We start from the raw sequence: 20,436 nt of genomic DNA, 5'->3' as shown, positions 1-20,436 counted from the left end.
GACTAAATACAAGAAAATATATGTAGCAGCAAAACTTTTTAATCTTCAATTCTCAACATGGATCAAAAACTTGGTAAAATATCTGTTTTGGTGATCACAGAAAAATATAAAAACTCAAACAGTAAACTCAGACATTGATGAGATTTGCCTGAGATGGTGAACATTTAAGTATGCTGTTCATGTCTGAAATATCATTTCACGGAAATATAGCACTGTGCAAGTCTTAGGCACAGATACATAGCAAGGGTGCCTAAGACTTTTGCACAGTACTGTATTTGTCAACATGAAGCAGAGAGCAAGTTTGTAAATCTGGCGGGAGCAAAGGATGTTGGGAATGGCAAAGGTAGAGCACCGTGGGAGGGGTGTGGGACAGGGGGAAGAGGAGGAGTGCTAGGGGCTGCAGGTGACCCAGTCCTGAGACATCACACAAGGTCACTTGATTCCAAACAACTGGTTGATTGAACATTACAGAATGTCAATCTGGTGCCTCCTGCTCCCTCCCCTCTCCCTTCCCCTTTTCCCAACCATAATTCCCCTCTCCCTGCCCCCTTCCCACTCTCAGACCACAATAGAGACTCATATCAGAATCAGGTTTATTGTCACTCACGTATGTCATGAAATGTGTTTTTCTGTGGCATTACAGTGCAATATATGAAATTACTACAGTACTGTGCAAAAGACTTAGGCACATATATATACCTAAGGCACCCAAGACTTTTCCATAGTACTATAATTCTGGCAGATCCCTCCACCTTATCACAGGGATACCCTTTCTTCTCCTCCCTCTTCTCTATAACTTAAAAGAAGTATTTAATTTCTAACTTTTGCTAGTTCTAATGAAAAATCAGATCTGAAATGTTAACTCTATCCCCCTTTCTACAGATGCAGCTTGACCTTCTGAGTAGTTCCAACATGCTCTGTGTTCATTTTAAATTTTCAGCATCAACACCATATTTGCTTTATAAGCTTGTAAAGATTTGTAGTTCCGTTCCAAGGTCCACATTTTATTCTATGCCAACCTCCATTTTCTGATAACTTACAATACCTGTGCATCGTAAATCCGCTTCATGGCATTGTAAAGTTGGGTGGTATAATTTGAGACTGCAGCAGCATCTTCTTCAAACACTCCCAGTAGCGAACGTGTCTGTTCAAAATTAAGATTAAAGTAAGTTTGACAAATGGAATTTGGATATTTTTTGTATTTTTAATTTACACAAGTTAACCACTACATCAATTAAATAATAATAATGCAGATGAATTGCTTGATACTAGTAAATAATACTACATGCACCATCAGCAAGTGTTGATTAAATATTAAGGACAAGGAACTTAGAATGACTATGAACTGTTTGGTCAGCTGTAGAAATACCTTCATTGCACATTTTTGAACTAGAAGGAGTCCTGCACTGCCGGATCAGAAACGGCTCCATTGCACTATTCAAGCGGGGTGTTCACTTGTTTGCTGAACAATATTTACCCCAGATCAGCATATCAACTGCACATTAATTCATTGTTCTTTATTGATGATAAGTGCAAATGCTTTCAGATATCCTCAGATTGAAAAAGATAATGTTATATAAATGCAAATCAATCTTTTTTTATTCCCTACAACCAATTGTCAAAGTGCATTAAAATTTTTCTCAGGAATCTGCATCCATAATGTCACCAAAATAATATAAAGCAGCAGCCTCTTTTTTGTCCTCTCAGACCACAAGTAAGAAGAAGAAAGCCCTTAACTCCAAGTGGAGTCATCCGGATGCCGTCATGACAACATTTTTTTTTAAAGCAGGTTTTCTTATTTTTACGAGGCCGAGTTGCTAGCTTGACGCCTAACCCCGCACGGATGGAAAGCGTGCAAGGGTGCCGGCTAGATTCAAACTCTGGAGCATTCGCTCCAAAGTCTGGCGCTTATGCCACAGCCGGCAGACCACAAATAAGGCCACAATATATTTCTGGAGTGCTTGAAAACTTACTGCTGATGATCCATTTCAATAATTGTAAAGCAACAACTCCAGATCGCAGAAATGCCTGAAGGTGGTTCCTGGACCCAAAATATTAATTGTTCCTCCTCTCATATGCTGACTGCTAACTGCTCTCAGCATTTTCTGCCATGATTTTATATTTCCAGCACTGGCAGTTTTTAAAAAATATTTTTGCTATCTACAAATGATGGGCCAAAATCTCAAGCACTGAAAACGTGATGCAGATCAGTCATTTACTATAGAAACCAAAATTTCTAATACTTGCATGAATCCTTTGTCAGAACTGGTATGTACATAGGTATCACGCAAGGACAGGTCACCCCTCGGTTGGAATACCCACCTCCCATTATCGTGAAGAAATTAAGTTCTGGGATTGCACATTTAATATATCAGACAGCAATTGGACAAGAAATTTAGCATAACTATTCTGGAAGTAGAGACTGGTCAGCAGCAAGCCTTCAAGACAGAAATGCCTGGGTACACACCAAACATACACTCAATGGCCACTTTATTAGGTACCTCCTGTACCCAGTAAAACGGCCACTAAGAGTGTGTTCATGGTCTTCTGCTGCTGTAGCCCATCCACATCAAAGTTTGATGTATTGTGCATTCAGAGGTGCTCCTCTGGACACCACTTTCGTAATGTATGATTATCTTAATTACTGTCACCTTCCTGTCAACTTGAGCCAATCTGGCCATTCCCCTCTGACCAGGTGTTTTGGCCTACAGAACTGCCACTCTCCGGATTTTCCCTCCACACCATCTCTGCAAACTCCAGAGACGTTTGTGTGTGAAAATCCTAAGAGTTCACCAGTTTCTGAGATATGCAAACCACCCCAATCATTCAATGGTCAACGTCACTCAGATCATATTTCTTCCTCATTCTGATGTTTGGTCTCAACAATAACTGACCACATCTGCATGCTTTTATGCACTGAATTGTAGCTACATCCTTGTCTGATTAGATATTTGCGTTAATGAGGTGTACATGTGGATGTAATGAAGTGGCCACCAAGTGTATGAGAGAAAAGATGGGGCTAGAATTCCCTGGATGAGAAAGGGCAAGGAAAAAACTGAAAGCAGCTTAGGACAAATATCAAGCAATGAATAGAGGAGAAAACCAGACAAAAAACAGAAAGGAAACACAAGAGATTACAGACATTGGAATCTGGAGCAAAAAGTAAACTGCTGGAAGAACTCAGTGGCCCAAACAGCAAATACTGTGTGTACGCAATGGGATGCTGAAAGTTAATGCAGGGTGCATTAGGGCTTCATCAACCACAGCAGAGGGGAGGAAGTACATCTCCAGAACAATAAGGGCACTTCAAAAATCTCAGTACAGAAAGCTTAATCTTAAAAACATGCGCAACAGAGGTGGAGAAACTGTGGAAAAAGTGATGGCAAACAGGGTGGAAGCCAAGGTAAAGTCAATGTAGCTTTGGGTGTCTGCGGGTTTATTGCAGATACTGGTGGCTAGTCTGTCTTTCCAGATGGAGACAGGGAGTTCCAGGAAAGCAAAGAGAGCTAATAACAATGAGGGTAGAGAGTAAGATGGTGGCAAAGATGATAACACCCAGCATTCCGCAAGGAGCACCGATGCAGTCCTCAATGCTTTGGAGAAAGAGTTGGGGAGGGGTGCTAGAGTGGGTTTGGAACAAGGGCCATTCTATTTATCCGACATAGGTGGGGCCCATGCAAGAGTGCCTGGCTACACTCTGGACATGTAGAAAGTAGGAAGAATTTGAAGAGAATTTGTTGAGGATATGAAGAATTTCTGTCAGCTGGATAATAGCATTTCGTGGAGGGAAACAGGTTGGGTCTTTGTTCCTGAAGGAAGTGGAGGCTGCCAAAATCTTCCTGATGGGATATGGAAACATACAGAGACAAGACATCCATAATAAAGACGAGGCAATTAGGACCAGAGAATTGGAAGTTATCAAAATGAGGGTGGGCATGAAAAGCATCCCAGATGTGGATGGGAAGGGACTGGACAAGGTGAGGCAAACTGGAGTTAGGTTTGGTGGGGCAAAAGTGGGCAAGAACAATGGGTCTTCCAGGGCAGCCCTGTTTCTGGATCCTAGATTAGAAACAGATAGTATGGAATTGGGGTACCATCAAGCTAGGGCGATTTCCTGATACAATGAAATGTGTAACGGTCTAGAAGACAGATCAGAAAACAAAGGAGAAAATTTCAGTACAAGTGAAGGAAAATGAAAGGCATTGATCATGTGGATAGTCAGAGGCTTTTTCCCAGGGCTGAAATGGCTAGCAAGAGAGAGCATAGTTTTAAGGTGTTTGGAAGTAGGTACAGAGGAGACGTCAGGGGTAAGTATTTTTTACACAGAGAGTGGTGAGTGTGTGGAATGGGCTGCTGGCAGCGGTGGTGGAGGCAGATACGATGGGGTCTTTTAAGAGACTCCTGGATAGGTACATGGAGCTTAGAAAAATAGAGGGCTATGGGTAACCCTAGGAAGTTCTAAGGTAAGGACGTGTTCAGCACAGCTTTGTGGGCCGAAGGGCCTGTATTGTGCTGTAGTTTTTCTATGTTTCTAAAATTAAGCATAGAACAGGAATTGTAAACAGCAAAATTCATTGCCTAAACAACAAAATTGTCTAAGGGTGGAACCAATTAACTTTTTTAAAAAGGAACAATTCTTGTGAAGGGAAAGAACACGACTAATGTACGTGTAGCTTGATTCAATCTTCATAATGGAGGATGAACCAAATATTACAGCAGAGAAAGGGATGTAGAATATTGTGAAAGAGAAAGCATTGTAGAAATGTAAGATATAATATAAACAAATGAAGAAGATCTGAGATAATCCCACTGCAAGGTTGGTTAACAAGCAATTTGGAAAATTAACAAATCATCAAATCCAGATGATGCATGTTGAGAGAACTAAGCTGTTGAAGAAAATCTGATCATAATGTTTCAGTGTTACTTGACAAATGGAATGTTCCTGGAGGGCCGTAAATGTATACGGGTTTCCCCCAACTATCCGAAGTTAGAGCGTTCCTATGAAACCGTTCGTAAGCCGCAATGGTGTAAAGTGAAGAAGCAATTACCATTAACTCATATGGGAAAAATTTTTAAGCGTTCCCAGACCCAAAAAATAACCTGCCAAATCATACCAAATAGCACATAAAACTTAAAATAACACTAACATATAGTAAAAGCAGGAATGATATAATAAATACACAGCCTATATAAAGTATAAATAATGTGTACAATGGGGGGAAGATTTAGCCAAAACCGACTTGTAGGAAAAAAAATCCGGCACATACACACATGCGCATGCACCTGCCCACCCAAGGCTTTGTGGTCATGGTAGTCTTTCGGGGTAAACACAAGTTTAAAGCGGGCGCCTTCTTTCGTAAAAGTGAAAATCCTCTTTTGGTTAGCAAAAACAGGTACTAATGTAGGTCTTTCGTAAAAACGAAGTGGCGTAAAGCAAACATTCATAAAGCGGGGGACATCTGTACATTCATTTTCAAACAAAAGGTCCAAAGGGTTAAACCTAGAAAATACGTTAATGATGTGGAAAAAACAAATCAGAGGCTATTATCAAAGACATTAGGGGAATTGTGTATTAATAAAGGACAGTCAGCTCAGATTCCTTAATGTAAACTGAGTCTAAGGAAATTCAATGAGCTCTTTGAAGCTGACGGTTAACAGATGGGCTAGGTCAAATATCATGGAAGAACCTGTGATATTTACAATCACAAGGAGCAAGGTATTAGAAAAGGGGACTAAAGGTAGATAAATCACCAAGATCCAATGGTCTACATTCAAGGGTTTTAAGCAAGGTGGTTGCAGAGATTATGGAGCCTATGGCTGAAAATTTTCAAAACTCACTGTGTTGTGGGAGGGTACCAATGGGTTAGAAAACTGTAAATGTTCAGGGAAGGAAGACAAGAAGCAGGAAATTATAGGCCTGTTAGCTTGACGTCTCTTGTAAACTGGATGCTGGAGTCTTTAAGCAAAGTATCTCAGAAAAGCTTTATGTAATCAAACTAACTCAGTATGTTTTTTTAAAGATAAATAATGATTGAAAAATTTACTAGAGATCTTTAAGGATTGAGGGAAACCTGCAGATATAGTGTATTTAAATTTTAAGCAGGACTTTGACAAGATACCACAAGACCTCACAGTATGACCACAAGTATCTTAGAATGGATTGAAGTCCAGCTGTCATATAAAGACATACAGATGTCAGAATAAGTGGATCTTTTTTAGGTTGAAAGAATGTAATTTCTAGTTTCCCCAAACATCAACTCTTGGTCCTCAAACAACAGGAATTCTGCAGATGCTGGAAATTCAAGCAACACACATAAAAGTTGCTGGTGAACGCAGCAGGCCAGGCAGCATCTCTAGGAAGAGGGGCAGTCGACATTTCAGGCCGAGACCCTTCGTCAGGACTAACTGAAGGAAGAGTGAGTAAGGGATTTGAAAGTTGGAGGGGTAGGGGGAGATCCAAAATGATAGGAGAAGACAGGAGGGGGAGGGATGGAGCCAAGAGCTGGACAGGCGATAGGCAAAAGGGATACGAGAGGATCATGGGACAGGAGGTCCGGGAAGAAAGACAAGGGCGGGGGGGGGGGAACCCAGAGGATGGGCAAGGGGTATATTCAAAGGGACAGAGGGAGAAAAAGGAGAGTGAGAGAAAGAATGTGTGTATAAAAATAAGTAACAGATGGGGTACGAGGGGGAGGTGGGGCATTAGCGGAAGTTAGAGAAGTCAATGTTCATGCCATCAGGTTGGAGGCTACCCAGACGGAATAGAAGGTGTTGTTCCTCCAACCTGAGTGTGGCTTCATTTTTACAGTAGAGGAGGCTGTGGATAGACATGTCAGAATGGGAATGGGATGTGGAATTAAAATGTGTGGCCACTGGGAGATCCTGCTTTCTCTGGCGGACAGAGCGTAGGTGTTCAGCAAAGTGGTCTCCCAGTCTGCGTCGGGTCTCGCCAATATATAAAAGGCCACATCGGGAGCATCGGACGCAGTATATCACCCCAGCCGACTCACAGGTGAAGTGTTGCCTCACCTGGAAGGACTGTTTGGGGCCCTGAATGGTGGTAAGGGAGGAAGCGTAAGGGCATGTGTAGCACTTGTTCCGCTTACATGGATAAGTGCCCGGAGGGAGATCAGTGGGGAGGGATGGGGGGGACGAATGGACAAGGGAGTTGCGTAGGGAGCGATCCCTGCGGAATGCAGGGGGGGGGGAGGGAAAGATGTGCTTAGTGGTGGGATCCCGTTGGAGGTGGCGGAAGTTACGGAGAATAATATGTTGGACCCGGACGCTGGTGGGGTGGTAGTTGAGGACCAGGGGAACCCTATTCCTAGTGGGGTGGCAGGAGTGAGAGCAGATGTACTTGGTCCTCAAATTATTTTAAGGACCTGTAGGAGGCAAAAAGATTTGTTTGTTTTGTTTTATCGACTACACAAAAGCATTTGATAAAGTGAAGCACAATAAGTTATTTGAAATATTACAGAAAGCTCTAGATCTAGATTCGAAAGACCTCCGCCTAATCAGAAATCTGTACTGGGAACAAACTGCCGCTTTAAGAATAGATGGAGAAGTGAGTCAGTTTACGAAAATCACGAGAAGCGTTAGACAAGGGTGTGTTTTCTCCCCTGATTTATATAATGTATACAGTGAAACAATATTACAAAAAATAACAGATATCTTAGAACTTTTGCTGCTTAGGAAGCTGGGTGACATCAGATGGCAGGTGCGACTTGGACGTCAAAAGAAGAATAGGGATGGCAAAAGACACCTTTACGAGAATGAAGATATACTGACCTATACTAAACTAGGTATGACAACCCGTTTCAGAGTACTGAAATGTTACATTTATCCAGTTATGTTATATGGCTCAGGATGTTGGACAATATCTAGTAACATGTAGCAGCAGAGATGTGTTTTTTGAAGAGGATGCAAAGAATATCATGGACGAAACGAATATCTAACGAGGATGTCATGAACAGAGCAAACACAAAAAGAGAAATAATGTATGGATCATGAAAAGGCAACGTAACTTCATTGGACATGTGATTAGGAAAGAGGAGTTAGAATGCACAGTAATTATGGGAAAGATTGAAGGCAAGAAAGCAAGAGGAAGACAAGGACAAATGATGATGGAGACAGCAGCCAGCGAACTGGAAATGAATACCAATGAATTGATCCACTTGACCCGAAACAGAAGTGTGTGGGCCATGGCAGTCAAAGCTCAAACTCGGCACAGCACCTGATAATAATGATGAGGAGGAGGAGGCAACAGACTGTAACAGTACCCAGGTTTGATGACGACACTAAAATAATTGAGAGGACAAGCTGTGAAGAGGACATTGGGACTCAGCAACAAAAAATACATATGTTGAGCCGGCAAAAAGTTGGCAAAAGATTCAAGATTCAAAAAACTTTATTGTCATACTAACCATACATCAGCTCTGCAGGGCAGAATGAGACAGTGTTTCTCAGGGGCAGTGCAATCATAACACAACAAATGCAACACTAAATAATAAACATAACAATAAATAGTAAAACACAACAGCCAAAAGGAGCAAGATATTGGAAAATCTGGGAAACTGTGAGGTCAGTAAGTGGAGTCAAAGTACAGAAAATGTAAATAAGTGAGCTACAAAGGGATCAGGGTTTTCTTCTGCTTGAATTGTATAGGGTATTGATGAGTACCATGCACTGTTTTGGTCACCTTATTTAGTAAAGTATACTTAAAGAAGGACACAGTACTCCCAAGTGCAGTTTCACCACCAACCTGTACAGTTGCAATACGACATGAACACCTTCTTCACCACTCTATCTGTGTCTGCACTTTCTGTGAACAATATACCTGTATTCCTAGGCCTCTCTGTTCTACAATGCTCTTAACGGTCCTACCATACAACATGCAAGTCCTGCTCTGGTTGAAATTACATTGCACAAGTATTCGAGTTAAATTCCATCTGCCATTGCTCGGTTCGCTTTTCCAGTTGATCTAGATTCCTCTGTAATCTGAGATATCCCTCTTCATAATCTAATATACCATCAATTTGATGTTATCTGCAAATTTACTAACTATACAATATCATGCAAATTGCTAATGTAAATATCGAACAGTGGACCCAGCACCAATCCCTGCGGCACACCAAAGGTTATGGGAATCCAATCCGAAAAGTGCTCCAGTTGCATCCTCCGGCTCCTTCACTAAGCCAATTCTATCCAAGTGTGCAGATCACCATGGGTCCCAATGATCTAATCTTCCTGACTAGCCTACCATCCAAAACCAGTCAAAGGCCTCAATAAAAGACTACATCTACTGCCCTGCCCTCAACAAACTTCTTTACCACCACTTCAAAGAACACAATCAAACTTGTGAGATATGACTCCTCATTCACAAAGCTATGTTGATTATCCCTAACCAGACCAGGGGGACCTGGGACTTCAGGTACCAACAGACTGGTGTCACAGATAGACTGGGTGATTTTAAAAAAAGATTTTTTTTGGTATTTTGGCAATGCAAATTGGCCTACAAGTTCTTACTTAATCTTTCCCATCTCACTCTCAATCTTTGCCCTCCACTTCCTGACTCAACAACCCTGATATTAGAATAACTAGCCTGTAGTTCCCTGATTTGTCCTTGTGCCCTTTTTAAATGAAAGCAAAACATAAGCCACCCCCACTGTTTAAGTACCTCAACAATAGCTATAGATGCAGCAAATATCTCTGCCAGAGATGCTGCAATTTCTTCTCTCAGTTTAAAGTCTATCTGAAAATATAAGGCATTCCTAGAATGCAAAAAAAAATCACTTGATTCAGAATTGAGAATACTATTAATATTTACTGATATTTACTTAAACCTTTAGTTGTAGTTTTTCCATTTGGACACACTCCAGAAGTAGCCAGAAGCCTCCAAAAATACTCAGATGAAATTCAATTTGAAAGATGTTAAATGGAGTATTGGTCCATTACTGCTGCGCTATTTGTTGTCAGATTTTGAAAAGGCACTAAAGTCAGAGGAACGTTAAAGATTCCATGGTGCTAAACTGAAGAACAGAGAATTATCCCCAGTGTGTTGGGCGATGCTTCTCCCACACTCCACACTGCCGAAAACATCTTTTTTAATCGTTTCGTTGTTTGAGGAAACTTGCCCCCGGCAAATATCAACTAGCTTTACTACAGCAATGGCTGAGTTTTGAAAATTGTGTAAGTAGCTGTACAGTAAAAGGTTTTTGGCAAGTACTGAGATGGGAGTGCACAGTGCTACAGAATGCAAGTACAGAGTTCTTCCAGTTTACTGCTGGCATCGATCTGTTAGGTTCAAACCAGAATTTAAGAATTACTGTCATTTATTTTCACTAATCGAACAACAAACCCAATAAATTTCACTCCCGGCTCTACTGTCGGTCATAAAATAGAGCGTTCAATCATTTCGTGCCTCGGTGTCACGTTGTTTACCCAATTTAACATTAGTGTTTAAATCAGCCAGCCCAGGGCGGCTTACAAACCCGCGGCTTCCTCAACTCGCCGCAGCTGGATCGATACCCCGACCCGCCAGCAATCCGCCAAGGCCGCGCCTCGGCCTTCTGACTCGACACGCTCTGCTGGTACCTGCGGGCTGTCTTCCAGAGTCTCCTCGATCGGCAGCTTCTCGATGCCCGGCATCTCTCCGGCCTCACAGCAGAACGACGAGCCTCCCCTGCGAATCGGGGCCGACAAGGCATCCAGCGCTGGAACGTCACCCAGCGGAAATTCTGCCGCCATTGGCCAAACGGCTGCCCTCAGTGGCAGCTGATTGGCTGATCACACTGTCAATTAAATATGACTTCCTGTGTAGGTGTGAAGGCAGCGTTACTGTACTGTGATCGGGGGAGTGATGCGAGATCCTGGAGTCAGATGGCAACTCTTACTTCACAGTGGACGTCTCTCGTTATGCATAAGTGTGGTAAATATGGAGTCCCCACCCCACGCCCAGCTCAGGACAGCTGAAACTGAAATGGAAAGAGCTTCGTTTATTGAAGCACTGAGTACGACCGATTGTTTTGCTGGAGTTTAACCAGGCAGGTTAACTCTGTGAATTGCAAACCAAGCGGAAAGGAATCCTCTTCATTATCTGTCCACCAATCCAGTAGGCTCAATTTGACGAGTATCTTTTTTTTGTGTGTATTTCGTTGCCTTGCATTTTAATTTGGCTACTATTGTCACATTTACCCCCACCTTTCCTCTTCGCCCCTCCTGATGCCGCTCAAAAAGCTCATCAGTTGTGTAGAACCAACACAGAGCTCCGTGGTAGAGTTTCTAACTCCCATATGAGTCTCATTAGCCATTAAGAACAGATAAACCTGGACTGACTGTAAGGACCAAATCATCGAAGGAATATTTGAGGAGAACAGTCAGTAAGTTTTTTTTTGCACGTTCACCTAGCGGTATCAGCATCAACTCGTAGTTGTATAATTCCCTTTAATCTATTACAATCTCCCGATGCGCTTCAGTTGAAGAGCTGTCAACCCAAATTTGAAGGAGGAAAAATTAGCAAAATTAGGGCTGATGACCAAATTTGATTAAAAGTTTAGGCTAAGCACATCAAATGAAAGTGGAAAAATCTAATAAAAAATTGGAATTGTTTTATCACATGCAGCAAGATACCCCTGAAAAACTGGTCTTGAATACTGGTCATACAGATTAGAATCATTGTGCAGTGCAGGTAAACATTGAAGTTCATTGTGAGGTCAAGAATCCATCTTATTGTACTAGGGAACTATTTAATGTTTTTATAACAACAGGGCAGAAGCTGTCCTTCAGCTTGGTGGTGTGTGCTTTTAGGCTTTCGTATCTTCTGCCTGATGGAAGAGGGAATAAGAGAGAATAGAGTGGGTGGGAAATTTGGTTATGCTCTCTGCTTTATCAAGGTAGTGAGAGATATAGACAGAGTTCACAGAGGGGAGGCTGGTTTCTGTGATGTGCTGAGCTGTGTCCACAATTCCCTGCAGTTTCTTCTGTTCACATGCAGACCAGTTGCCGTACCAAGTCGGTATACATCCAGGTAAGATGTCTTCTGTGGTGCATCAATAAAAATTGGCAAGGGTCGACAGAGGCATACCAAATTTCTGAGGAAGTATAGGCACTGGGGTCTTCGTGGTTGGACCAGGACAGGCAAGTGCGGTACTCACGCTTGAGAATTGGAAGCTCTCAACCTCAACATCATTGACTTAGACAGGAGCAGCGTACCCACCCCTTTCTGAATTCAACATGACCAGCTCCTTTGTTTTGCTATCATCGAGGGGAAGTTTGTTGTCATGACAGCATGGTTGCCAAGCTCTCTATCTCCTTTCTGTACTCTGACTCATCGTTATTTGACGATATGGCCCACTACATTGCAGTATCGGCAGACTTGTGGGTGGGGTTAGGTCAGAACCTGGCCACACAATCATGAGTGTACAAGGAGAAGAGTAGCGGGCTGAAGATGCAAACTGATGGCGCACCACATTTAGAATAATCATCACAGAGGTGTTGCTGCCCATCCTTATTGATTACTGTTGCTGTCTATTGGTCAGGATCCATTTGCAGGGAATGGGGATGACGCCCAGGGTCTGCAGTTCGGTGATGGGTTTGCTCAGTGTTATGGTATTACAGACTGTCGTCAATAAACAATAGATTAACCTTGCTGATCCTTGCTGACCAGATGCCCCAGAGATGAGTTTAGGGTCCGGTAGATAGTGTCTGCAATAGATCTGCTTCAGCGTGGACGAATTGTAGTGGGTCAAGATGGTCTGGGAGGCTGGAACTAGTGCTTGTTATGACCAGCCTCTCAAAGCACACATGATATCGATGTCAGAGCCACTGGGTGATGGTCATTAAGGCACGACATCTTGTTTTTCTTGGGTACCAAGATGATAGTGGTGTTAAAGCAGGTGGGAACTACAGACTGAAGAAGAGAAACATTAAAAAATGCCTGCAAATATTCCTACCAGCTGATCTGCAGAGGATCTAAGGACATGGTGGCTGGTTTTGCCACTCTTGTGGTTAAACACCCAGATGCCAGACATACATCTTCGTCCCTGTGCGTGCAAATGGCTGCTCTCCCAAAAACTGAGTTGGATGGGGACGATCCCAGATGTCATCTTCCCCAGATGGTGCAGGTGGGAGAGGAGGATCTGACTGGGAATGAAGAGGATAGAATGACCCTCTGTACCATAGCTCTTGGTGCAGGGTTTGTCCGCCTGCAGAAATATCCTGCTCCCAGTGAGCCCCTTGCTCAGGGCTAGGGACAACTGCTCAATCATACATTTTCAAGGCCATAATACTGGCCAGAGGGCTAACAATCACAACCCGCTGCTTTGAGAGAAGCTATGTTTGGACGAACGTAGCTTTTTTCATCCTATTCTTTGTTGTTAATAATTTGAAGGGTGTCTGGGCCACTGGAGTTTGGCTGCCACAACCATGTGACTGATGGATGGCCCCACCACCAGAGAGGATGGAATGGCCACCTAAATCCACCCAGAAAGAATTATAACACAACCAGTCAACTAAATAAAGCAGAGAAAGGAGAGGAGAAACACAATGCTGGCTCTGTAGTTGCTGTCTTGTACTGGCTCTTCGGCTGGGGAAAAGGCCCTTCACATGGGTCAGCTGAAGCTTGCATAGGCTTTAAGGAAAGTCCAAGATGTTAAGGAAACTTCTTCACACACAAAATGCTGGAGGAACGCAGCAAGCTAGGGACCATTTGTGGGGAAAAAAAGTACTGTGGAAGTTTTTGGAATTTCCAGCATCTGCAGATTTTCTCTTGGTTAAGGAAACTTCTTCACCTGGGCCAGATAATTGGGACTGGAGGGAGTTCCTTTCTGCTAAACTTGAGCAAATCATATTCCTTGACTTTTTTGTTTGTTTTTTATAGTTTTTTTTACACAAACCATTGTTGTACCTCTGTTTCCGTCTGCCGTGTAACTTCATCCTGCAAAGTGGGCATTTTACTTTACTTTATACTTTATTTTATTGTCGCCAAACAATTGATACTAGAACGTACAATCATCACAGCGATATTTGATTCTGCTCTTCGCGCTCCCTGGATTACAAATCGATAGTAAATAATAAATTTTTAAATTATAAATCATAAATAGAAAAGGGAAAGTAAGGTAGTGCGGAAAAAAAAACCGAGAGGCAGGTCCGGATATTTGGAGGGTACGGCTCAAATCCGGGTCAGGACATTTGGCGCCGCGATGGAGATTCGCAGTTCTGTAAACTTGACAGCAAACAGCAGATGTAGGATGGAACCAGAGAAAATTGAAAGTGCATCAGTCTAACTAACCACGAGACGCTTTTGGTGCATGAATTTTGAAGATCATGACTTTCAGAAAACATACCCATGTGGCAAATATCCTTGGGATTCGTTTATTTTGTAATTTGAGTTATGTTAATTTAAACGCAATTTGATTTCCTAAATGAAAAGGCATTTTAGGGATTATGGGAGTTTAGGAATACGAGTGTCCTCGAATTACTTAATATTTAAACGGAGTAAATAAACAAACATCGCTATGTGTTTAAAGTAATTTAAAGAGATTGTTTGACTGAATTAAGCCGGCAGATGGAGAACAATTACGTTGAGCTTTAACCGCATTTGCGGCGCATCCCAGCGTGTACTTTTGTTTTCCCGTCATTACGAATGCAACATTAGATATGCATGTAAAAGTATGGAAATATTCATCAGGATTATTCTAATACTATTAAGAGATTACCTTGTGGATGAAGTTTTCCTCTCCGATTTTGAAATCAGAATTTAAAATGTTTATTTCTTGGGTATGTTTTAAAATCCGAACTGCTACAATGCAGGTTTTAAAGGATTTGAAAGAAAGTTGTGATAGCTGTTTGGGAGAGATAACGTTGCCTCCTCCCTCTGGGTGGCCCCCTTGTTGCTCCCATTAGGTGATAATTACATGCCAACAAATAAACAATTATCGCCTCATGCTTCCACGTGGGGGGTTCTTTATTCAAATGCTAAAACTTTCCAACTATATTACTTTAATCAGTGACGTTGAAAAATTCTACAAATATATGGGACGGGAGCAGTCGGGGTGGTAAGGGGAGCGAAAGCGATCGAGGATAATGGCCAAATTTTGCCCCCGAGATTTGACTGCTGACTTGAAAGCTCACTATCAGCCTGCAGAAACTCGGAAGGTGTCGGGAAGAAAAGTTTCAACATGTTCGTTCACTATTGAGAGTATTTTGGGGCTTGAGACGAATGAGAAAACCACTTGTATTATCGATCCCTATCGCCCGTGGGCTGATGTGCTTAATATTACAGGTAAATCTGGCGTTAAATAATTGATGCAAACTATTCAGCAGCTTGATTTATTTGTACAGTTTATGTAAAGTTTTTTTTCTGAATCGCTCTACCTTTGTGCGTGGTTCTGTCGTAGAATGCCTTTTTCACTTTTAATTCCCTACCTGAACACATCAATGGAAAAGTGTGGCATATCCTTATTGTTTATATATTGTAACACTGACCGCATTTTTCCCCTCAGCTTTTCCAGGGACATCCTGCCCAAACTCCTCTGAGAGATCTCACGATCTGCCTTACACAAGGAAGGAAGACAAGGGGAGTGACCGCGACCTCTACTGTACCAAGGTGAACAGGCGGAATGAAGATCGCGTCTCTTATCCGCCGAACTGTTGCTGGTTCCGAGGGAGAAGACCTCGGACCGCTTTCAGCAGGAGCCAGGTAGCTTTAAAATCGAAGTATAGTTTGTGGCTTGTTATTTCGAAAACTCGTATTAAACCCGCATTGTTCTAGTTCTACAGTGTACAGTTAATAATCTCTCCAATACACTGTACAGTATTATAGACCAAGGTCGTTTATAATGGATATGTTCTAAAATAACCGAGCAAGGTAATTTAACAGAAAAAAAAATCCGCTCCCATCTATTGTCACCGGTTTGATAGGAAACATGCTACTACTTGATTTGCAGCATAAACACGAGAAAGTCTGCAGATGCTGGTATTCCACAGCAACACATACAAAATGCTGGGGTCCTGCTGAAGGATCTCTGCCCGAAACATCGACTGTACTCTGTTCCGTAGATGCTGCCTGGCCTGCTGAGTTCCTCTAGCATTTTGGGTATGTTGCTCAGATTTCCAGCATGTGCAGATTTTGTCCGGTTTGTGATTTTTTTAAATTCTCTCTCTGTGTTCTATTTAATTGTTGAGCTATTACCTCTTCACTGGGTCTGTTTTTGGTTATTTTCAATTGCAGCATTCAATTAAAAGACATTGTTTCAACCACCGTAACGTGATTGTGATGTGATAGAAACATGTGCATTTTATTTGAATCACTTTCTCAGATTGAAGTTTTGGAAGAGGAATTTCGGCTGAATTGTTACCCAGGAATTGATGTTCGTGAGGAACTTGCACAGAAACTGGCTTTGGATGAAGATCGAATTCAGGTAATTAAGAGACATAACACAGAACAAGGCTGGTTTCATGTCGGTTTCATGCTGTCGCTGCCGTTTAAAACAAAATATTGCTTTTGATTTTTTTTTAAATTTCAGATCTGGTTCCAGAACCGTCGAGCAAAACTGAAACGATCTCATCGTGAGTCACAGTTTTTAATGGTGAAAAATGCACTAATACGTTCAGATGTTCAAAATCGGAAACCAAGTACGCAGGTATAAGACCTTGATCCGCAAAAACACAGGAAAATCTTGTGTACATTCTGATGTTCCTTCTTGTGGCCTGAGACATGTGGACCGGGAACACTTGTGTTTGGATTCTGTGCTAGTTGGTCTTTGCAGGTGATGCAGTAGGGGAGAAGTGCTGAACTCGGCAGCCACGGGTTGTGGAGGGAAACAATTGGCAAACGTCTGATTTTTGATCGCAATCGTTGAACCTCACAGGCGCTAATGTGCATAGGCTGTTGCAATGCCTCCTGACTAGCTAACCTATTAACCAGGCAGTAGCATCCCACTCTGAACGTGCTTCAAGCTGTCCACCATCCGGGATTGTCCTAAAAAAAACAAATAGAATCAATTTGGTGATTTTTAAATCAGATCTTGAGCGGAGAAAACACATTCACGCCTCTCCACTGTTTATGCAATTTTGCTTTACACATATTGGCTTTTCTCTGCTACAATAGTGAACTGTACAATGAAAGTCTTGAAGTTTTTGAATTTGAGGAAATCCAGGACCCCCCCCCAAGAGAATAATGCCCCCCCACAATAAATCCAAGGAAGATGACCATGACAACTTGATTAGAGTCCTTGATTCTCTTCCAAATGCTTGTATTTGTTGATTCCACCCCCCCCCCCAAAATGGCCACACTGGGTGATGCTGAATTGTTCTCCCATCTGACCAAGACATCAGTGTTCTTCATTGGTTGCTGAGCCCTTTGGGGTGACCTGAGATTTTTTTGAAGGACAAATAGTACCAGTTTCTGATCAAATTGTGTAAATGTGTTTCTGTTTTCTTTTAATTCTGGGGCCACATTGCTGAAATGTTTGCAGATTTCAGAAATAGTTTTGCTATTTAAAAATATTGTCCTTTTTAGAGGAACTTGGTGGGTAAACAACACCAACAAATGGCAATGATGCATAATTCTATGATAATCTGCTCATTATTTCTTTATGTTTCAAAACAGCAACTAACAATTGCAAAGAAAAGTTGAAGAGAGTGTCCAACAGCGATTTTATGAAATGTTTAGTTTGTACTTCCTAGATAATTTGTGCTGGGTAAAGATATTTTTGAGAAATGAAGTGTAAATCTACCCAATGTAAAAGAAGTAATTAATGTAAATGGATCGGACATTTTATTCAATTTGCAGAACTTTAGCTGGAGTGAATAATTGTTTAATGCATGTATAAAAGGTCTTTCAGTATGTGTACAATTGTCTGTTACCAAGTATTGTCTGTATAAAAAAAAGCCAGTATGTTGCAAATCTTATATATTTAAAATAAAATTATAACAAAAATAGCACAAGTGCCCAGAGTAATTTCCATAAGGAAGGTGCTCTACATCCAGTAAGATTTGTGAATTTACAAGCAAAGTGGAAGCAGCAGAGAGATCTGACTTGTAGCACTGGTGTAAGGTTTCATTCATGCAGTATGTTCAAGCAATGTCAAATAACCATTTATCATCAAGACTTTTTTTTGTCTCCCTTTTTTGGTGAATGTAATAGAGACTTAAAATTGGTATTTATGTCAATGTATTTACTTTCCGTGATTGTATACAATACCATTATTAAAGGGAAGTTGGTCTGTCACTTCCTGGTGCTGGTGAGTAAAGGAATTGGACAAAACTATTTGCATGATAGAAATATGGAGGATTAATATAGTTAGTGTGCAGTACATATTTTTAAAAATCTTTTGAGAAATGTGATGGGGAATCACATGTATGTGGTGTTCCCTGAAAGCAATTTGTGATTATGTAGCACCGATAATATAAAATTCTCCAAGCTGCCTCCCAGTTGGGTAAGAATAAGGAGAGGACTAAATATGATTGGAGGTATGAAGGATGCAGCACAAAGTTGAAGGAATTATTATAACTCATGATGATGAAAGGAAGTATTATTAGTCATAGATCAAGCAAGGTACACAACAGATGTTTTATATGTGTGTGTATATATATATATATATATATATATATATATATATTTATTATATGTGTGTAAAATATATATGTATATATAATATGTCATAGAAAATTTAGGATTTAGGGCACAGAGGGACCAGGATAGGGCTGGATAATCCTACCTTCCAGCTCTTGGGCTGTGCCCTACATGTCACAATTCCTCAGGTACACTTCAAAACCATTTTAAATGTGAAGACTATTTTGGCCTTTACTGACTTTCAGTCAGTGAATCACAGACCCTGACCATGATGGGGGTGGGAGGGAATGGCCTTTTGCCCCCTTAATTCTTCAACCAATCACTTTAAAGTTAAGTACAATACTTTATTTTGTAGTCCCTTGACAAAGGAAAATGTGTCTTTACTATTTACTCCTTAGGCTGGTCAATTTTAAATGCCTTAATTACGTCTCCTGTTGGTGTCCCTTTATTCCAAGGAAAACCTAGTTTAGCCAAATCAGCATATGCAGAATACTGCAGGAATTTAGCAAGTCAGGCAGCATCTGTGGAAATAAACCAACGATGATGTTTTGGGTTGAAACTCTTCATCAAGACTGGGCCAATCTTTCCTCATAGGGACAGTTTTCTATTCCCGGTGACATTCTCATGAACCCCCTCCACTGATCTCCAATCTTCCTTGTAAACAGCATCCAATTTATTTTATTTACCACTATTCTGCCAAATATCTCCCTGTACTCTAAAGCTTTCCTTCTCACTGGCAAGCCAAATTCATTTAAAGATTGCTTAATATGATTTCCAGGCACAAGTGTAAAGGATTACAAAATAATATCCATCTTTGGTATTAAATGCTTTGTTTTTAATCATGCTTTGACCACTAACTATGAATCATAAATCTACATTATAGGACACAAGGTGTGAGATACAGAATCCTGTGGGGATCTCTCCCCCCCCCCCCCCCAATAACAGCCTTTCAGTCATGAAAACAAAACCAATTAGAACCATCAGCTTTTCCTTTCTGATGAATTTGAATTCAATTTGCCACTCTCCTTAATCCCATAAATTTAAACCTTTTTGACCATATGGGATCTTGTCAACATCCTTGCTAAAAGCTGATGTAGACCATATCAAATGTACTTCTTTGTACCTCAATTTTTTTGTTAATCAAACTGAACCTTAACAAATCCCTGCTGACTACCCTTGATTAGGTGCCTTTTTAAATTGTTTTATACTGCGCTCAATGGGTTCCAGTAAATTTGCCCATCAGCAAAGTTAGACTAAGTAGCCTCTAATTACAAGATGTATCCCTTTGTCCTTTCTAAACTAGAGCACAACAGCACTCCAATTATCTGGCACCATTCCTGTGAGCAGAAACTAGAAAACTGATCAGATTTTCATCCTTGTTAACAGCCTAGAATATATTTCATCCAGGTGCGACAGCAGTAGATGCATCAAAGCTGAAAGTTAACCTTTGTAGTAAGAAAGTTGTCAAAGTTTGTGATTGAATCATACAAACAGGAAATTTGCACGTCTGTACCACTTAAGAAATTTCAGTTACTTTCACATGAAGGTGACTTGATAAATCCAGATGATTATTAAAGGACATGGAATCCTTTTTGCTTTATTAATGGATGGGGATCGTGTAAAAGCAAGGAGGCTATGTTTAAATTTTTTATATAAAAAAAATTTCTGCCGTGCAGTCTTCTGATCTGGGGTGTCGAAGTAACATTTATATTAGTATTATGGATTTATTACCCTATCTTCAATTTACTTTCTAGATCTTTTGTTTTTGACTGTAGTTTGTTGTATCATGCCTGAACTCGTAGGGTGGTAATGATTATGGAATTCATTTAACACCTGTTGCCCTAAAAGGGAATAGCATCACC

General features: G+C 41.1%; 2 protein-coding genes across 5 annotated transcripts in view; one reads left to right on the top strand and one right to left on the bottom strand.

The window, feature by feature from the left end:
• appl1 (adaptor protein, phosphotyrosine interaction, PH domain and leucine zipper containing 1) overlaps positions 1-10,733 on the bottom strand; it is a 70,540-nt gene extending 59,807 nt beyond the window's left edge. For 2 of the 4 annotated variants that reach the window (XM_072280424.1, XM_072280425.1), the window contains exons 1-2: positions 10,594-10,731; positions 1,046-1,144 (exon numbers count right to left, since the gene is read on the bottom strand). In XM_072280424.1, the coding sequence (XP_072136525.1) occupies positions 1,046-1,144; positions 10,594-10,647 (153 nt within the window). In that variant the 5' untranslated portion in view covers positions 10,648-10,731. Of the gene's footprint in view, positions 1-1,040; positions 1,145-10,593 lie in introns of those variants that run through there. The other 2 variants (XM_072280423.1, XM_072280426.1) reach the window with 2 other exon arrangements.
• Positions 10,734-15,081: 4,348 nt separating this feature from the next.
• hesx1 (HESX homeobox 1) lies at positions 15,082-16,654 on the top strand. Its single transcript, XM_072280110.1, has 4 exons — positions 15,082-15,280; positions 15,501-15,697; positions 16,317-16,418; positions 16,524-16,654. Exons 1-4 carry the CDS (start codon positions 15,082-15,084, stop codon positions 16,644-16,646), a joined length of 621 nt encoding a protein of 206 aa, XP_072136211.1. The 3' UTR covers positions 16,647-16,654.
• Positions 16,655-20,436: the final 3,782 nt, after the last annotated feature.

Source organism: Mobula birostris, chromosome 16 (genome assembly GCF_030028105.1).
Source record: "Mobula birostris isolate sMobBir1 chromosome 16, sMobBir1.hap1, whole genome shotgun sequence".
Lineage (NCBI taxonomy): Eukaryota > Metazoa > Chordata > Chondrichthyes > Myliobatiformes > Myliobatidae > Mobula > Mobula birostris.
Note: the sequence above shows the minus strand (reverse complement) of the source record. Positions and strands in the feature narration are given on the sequence as shown.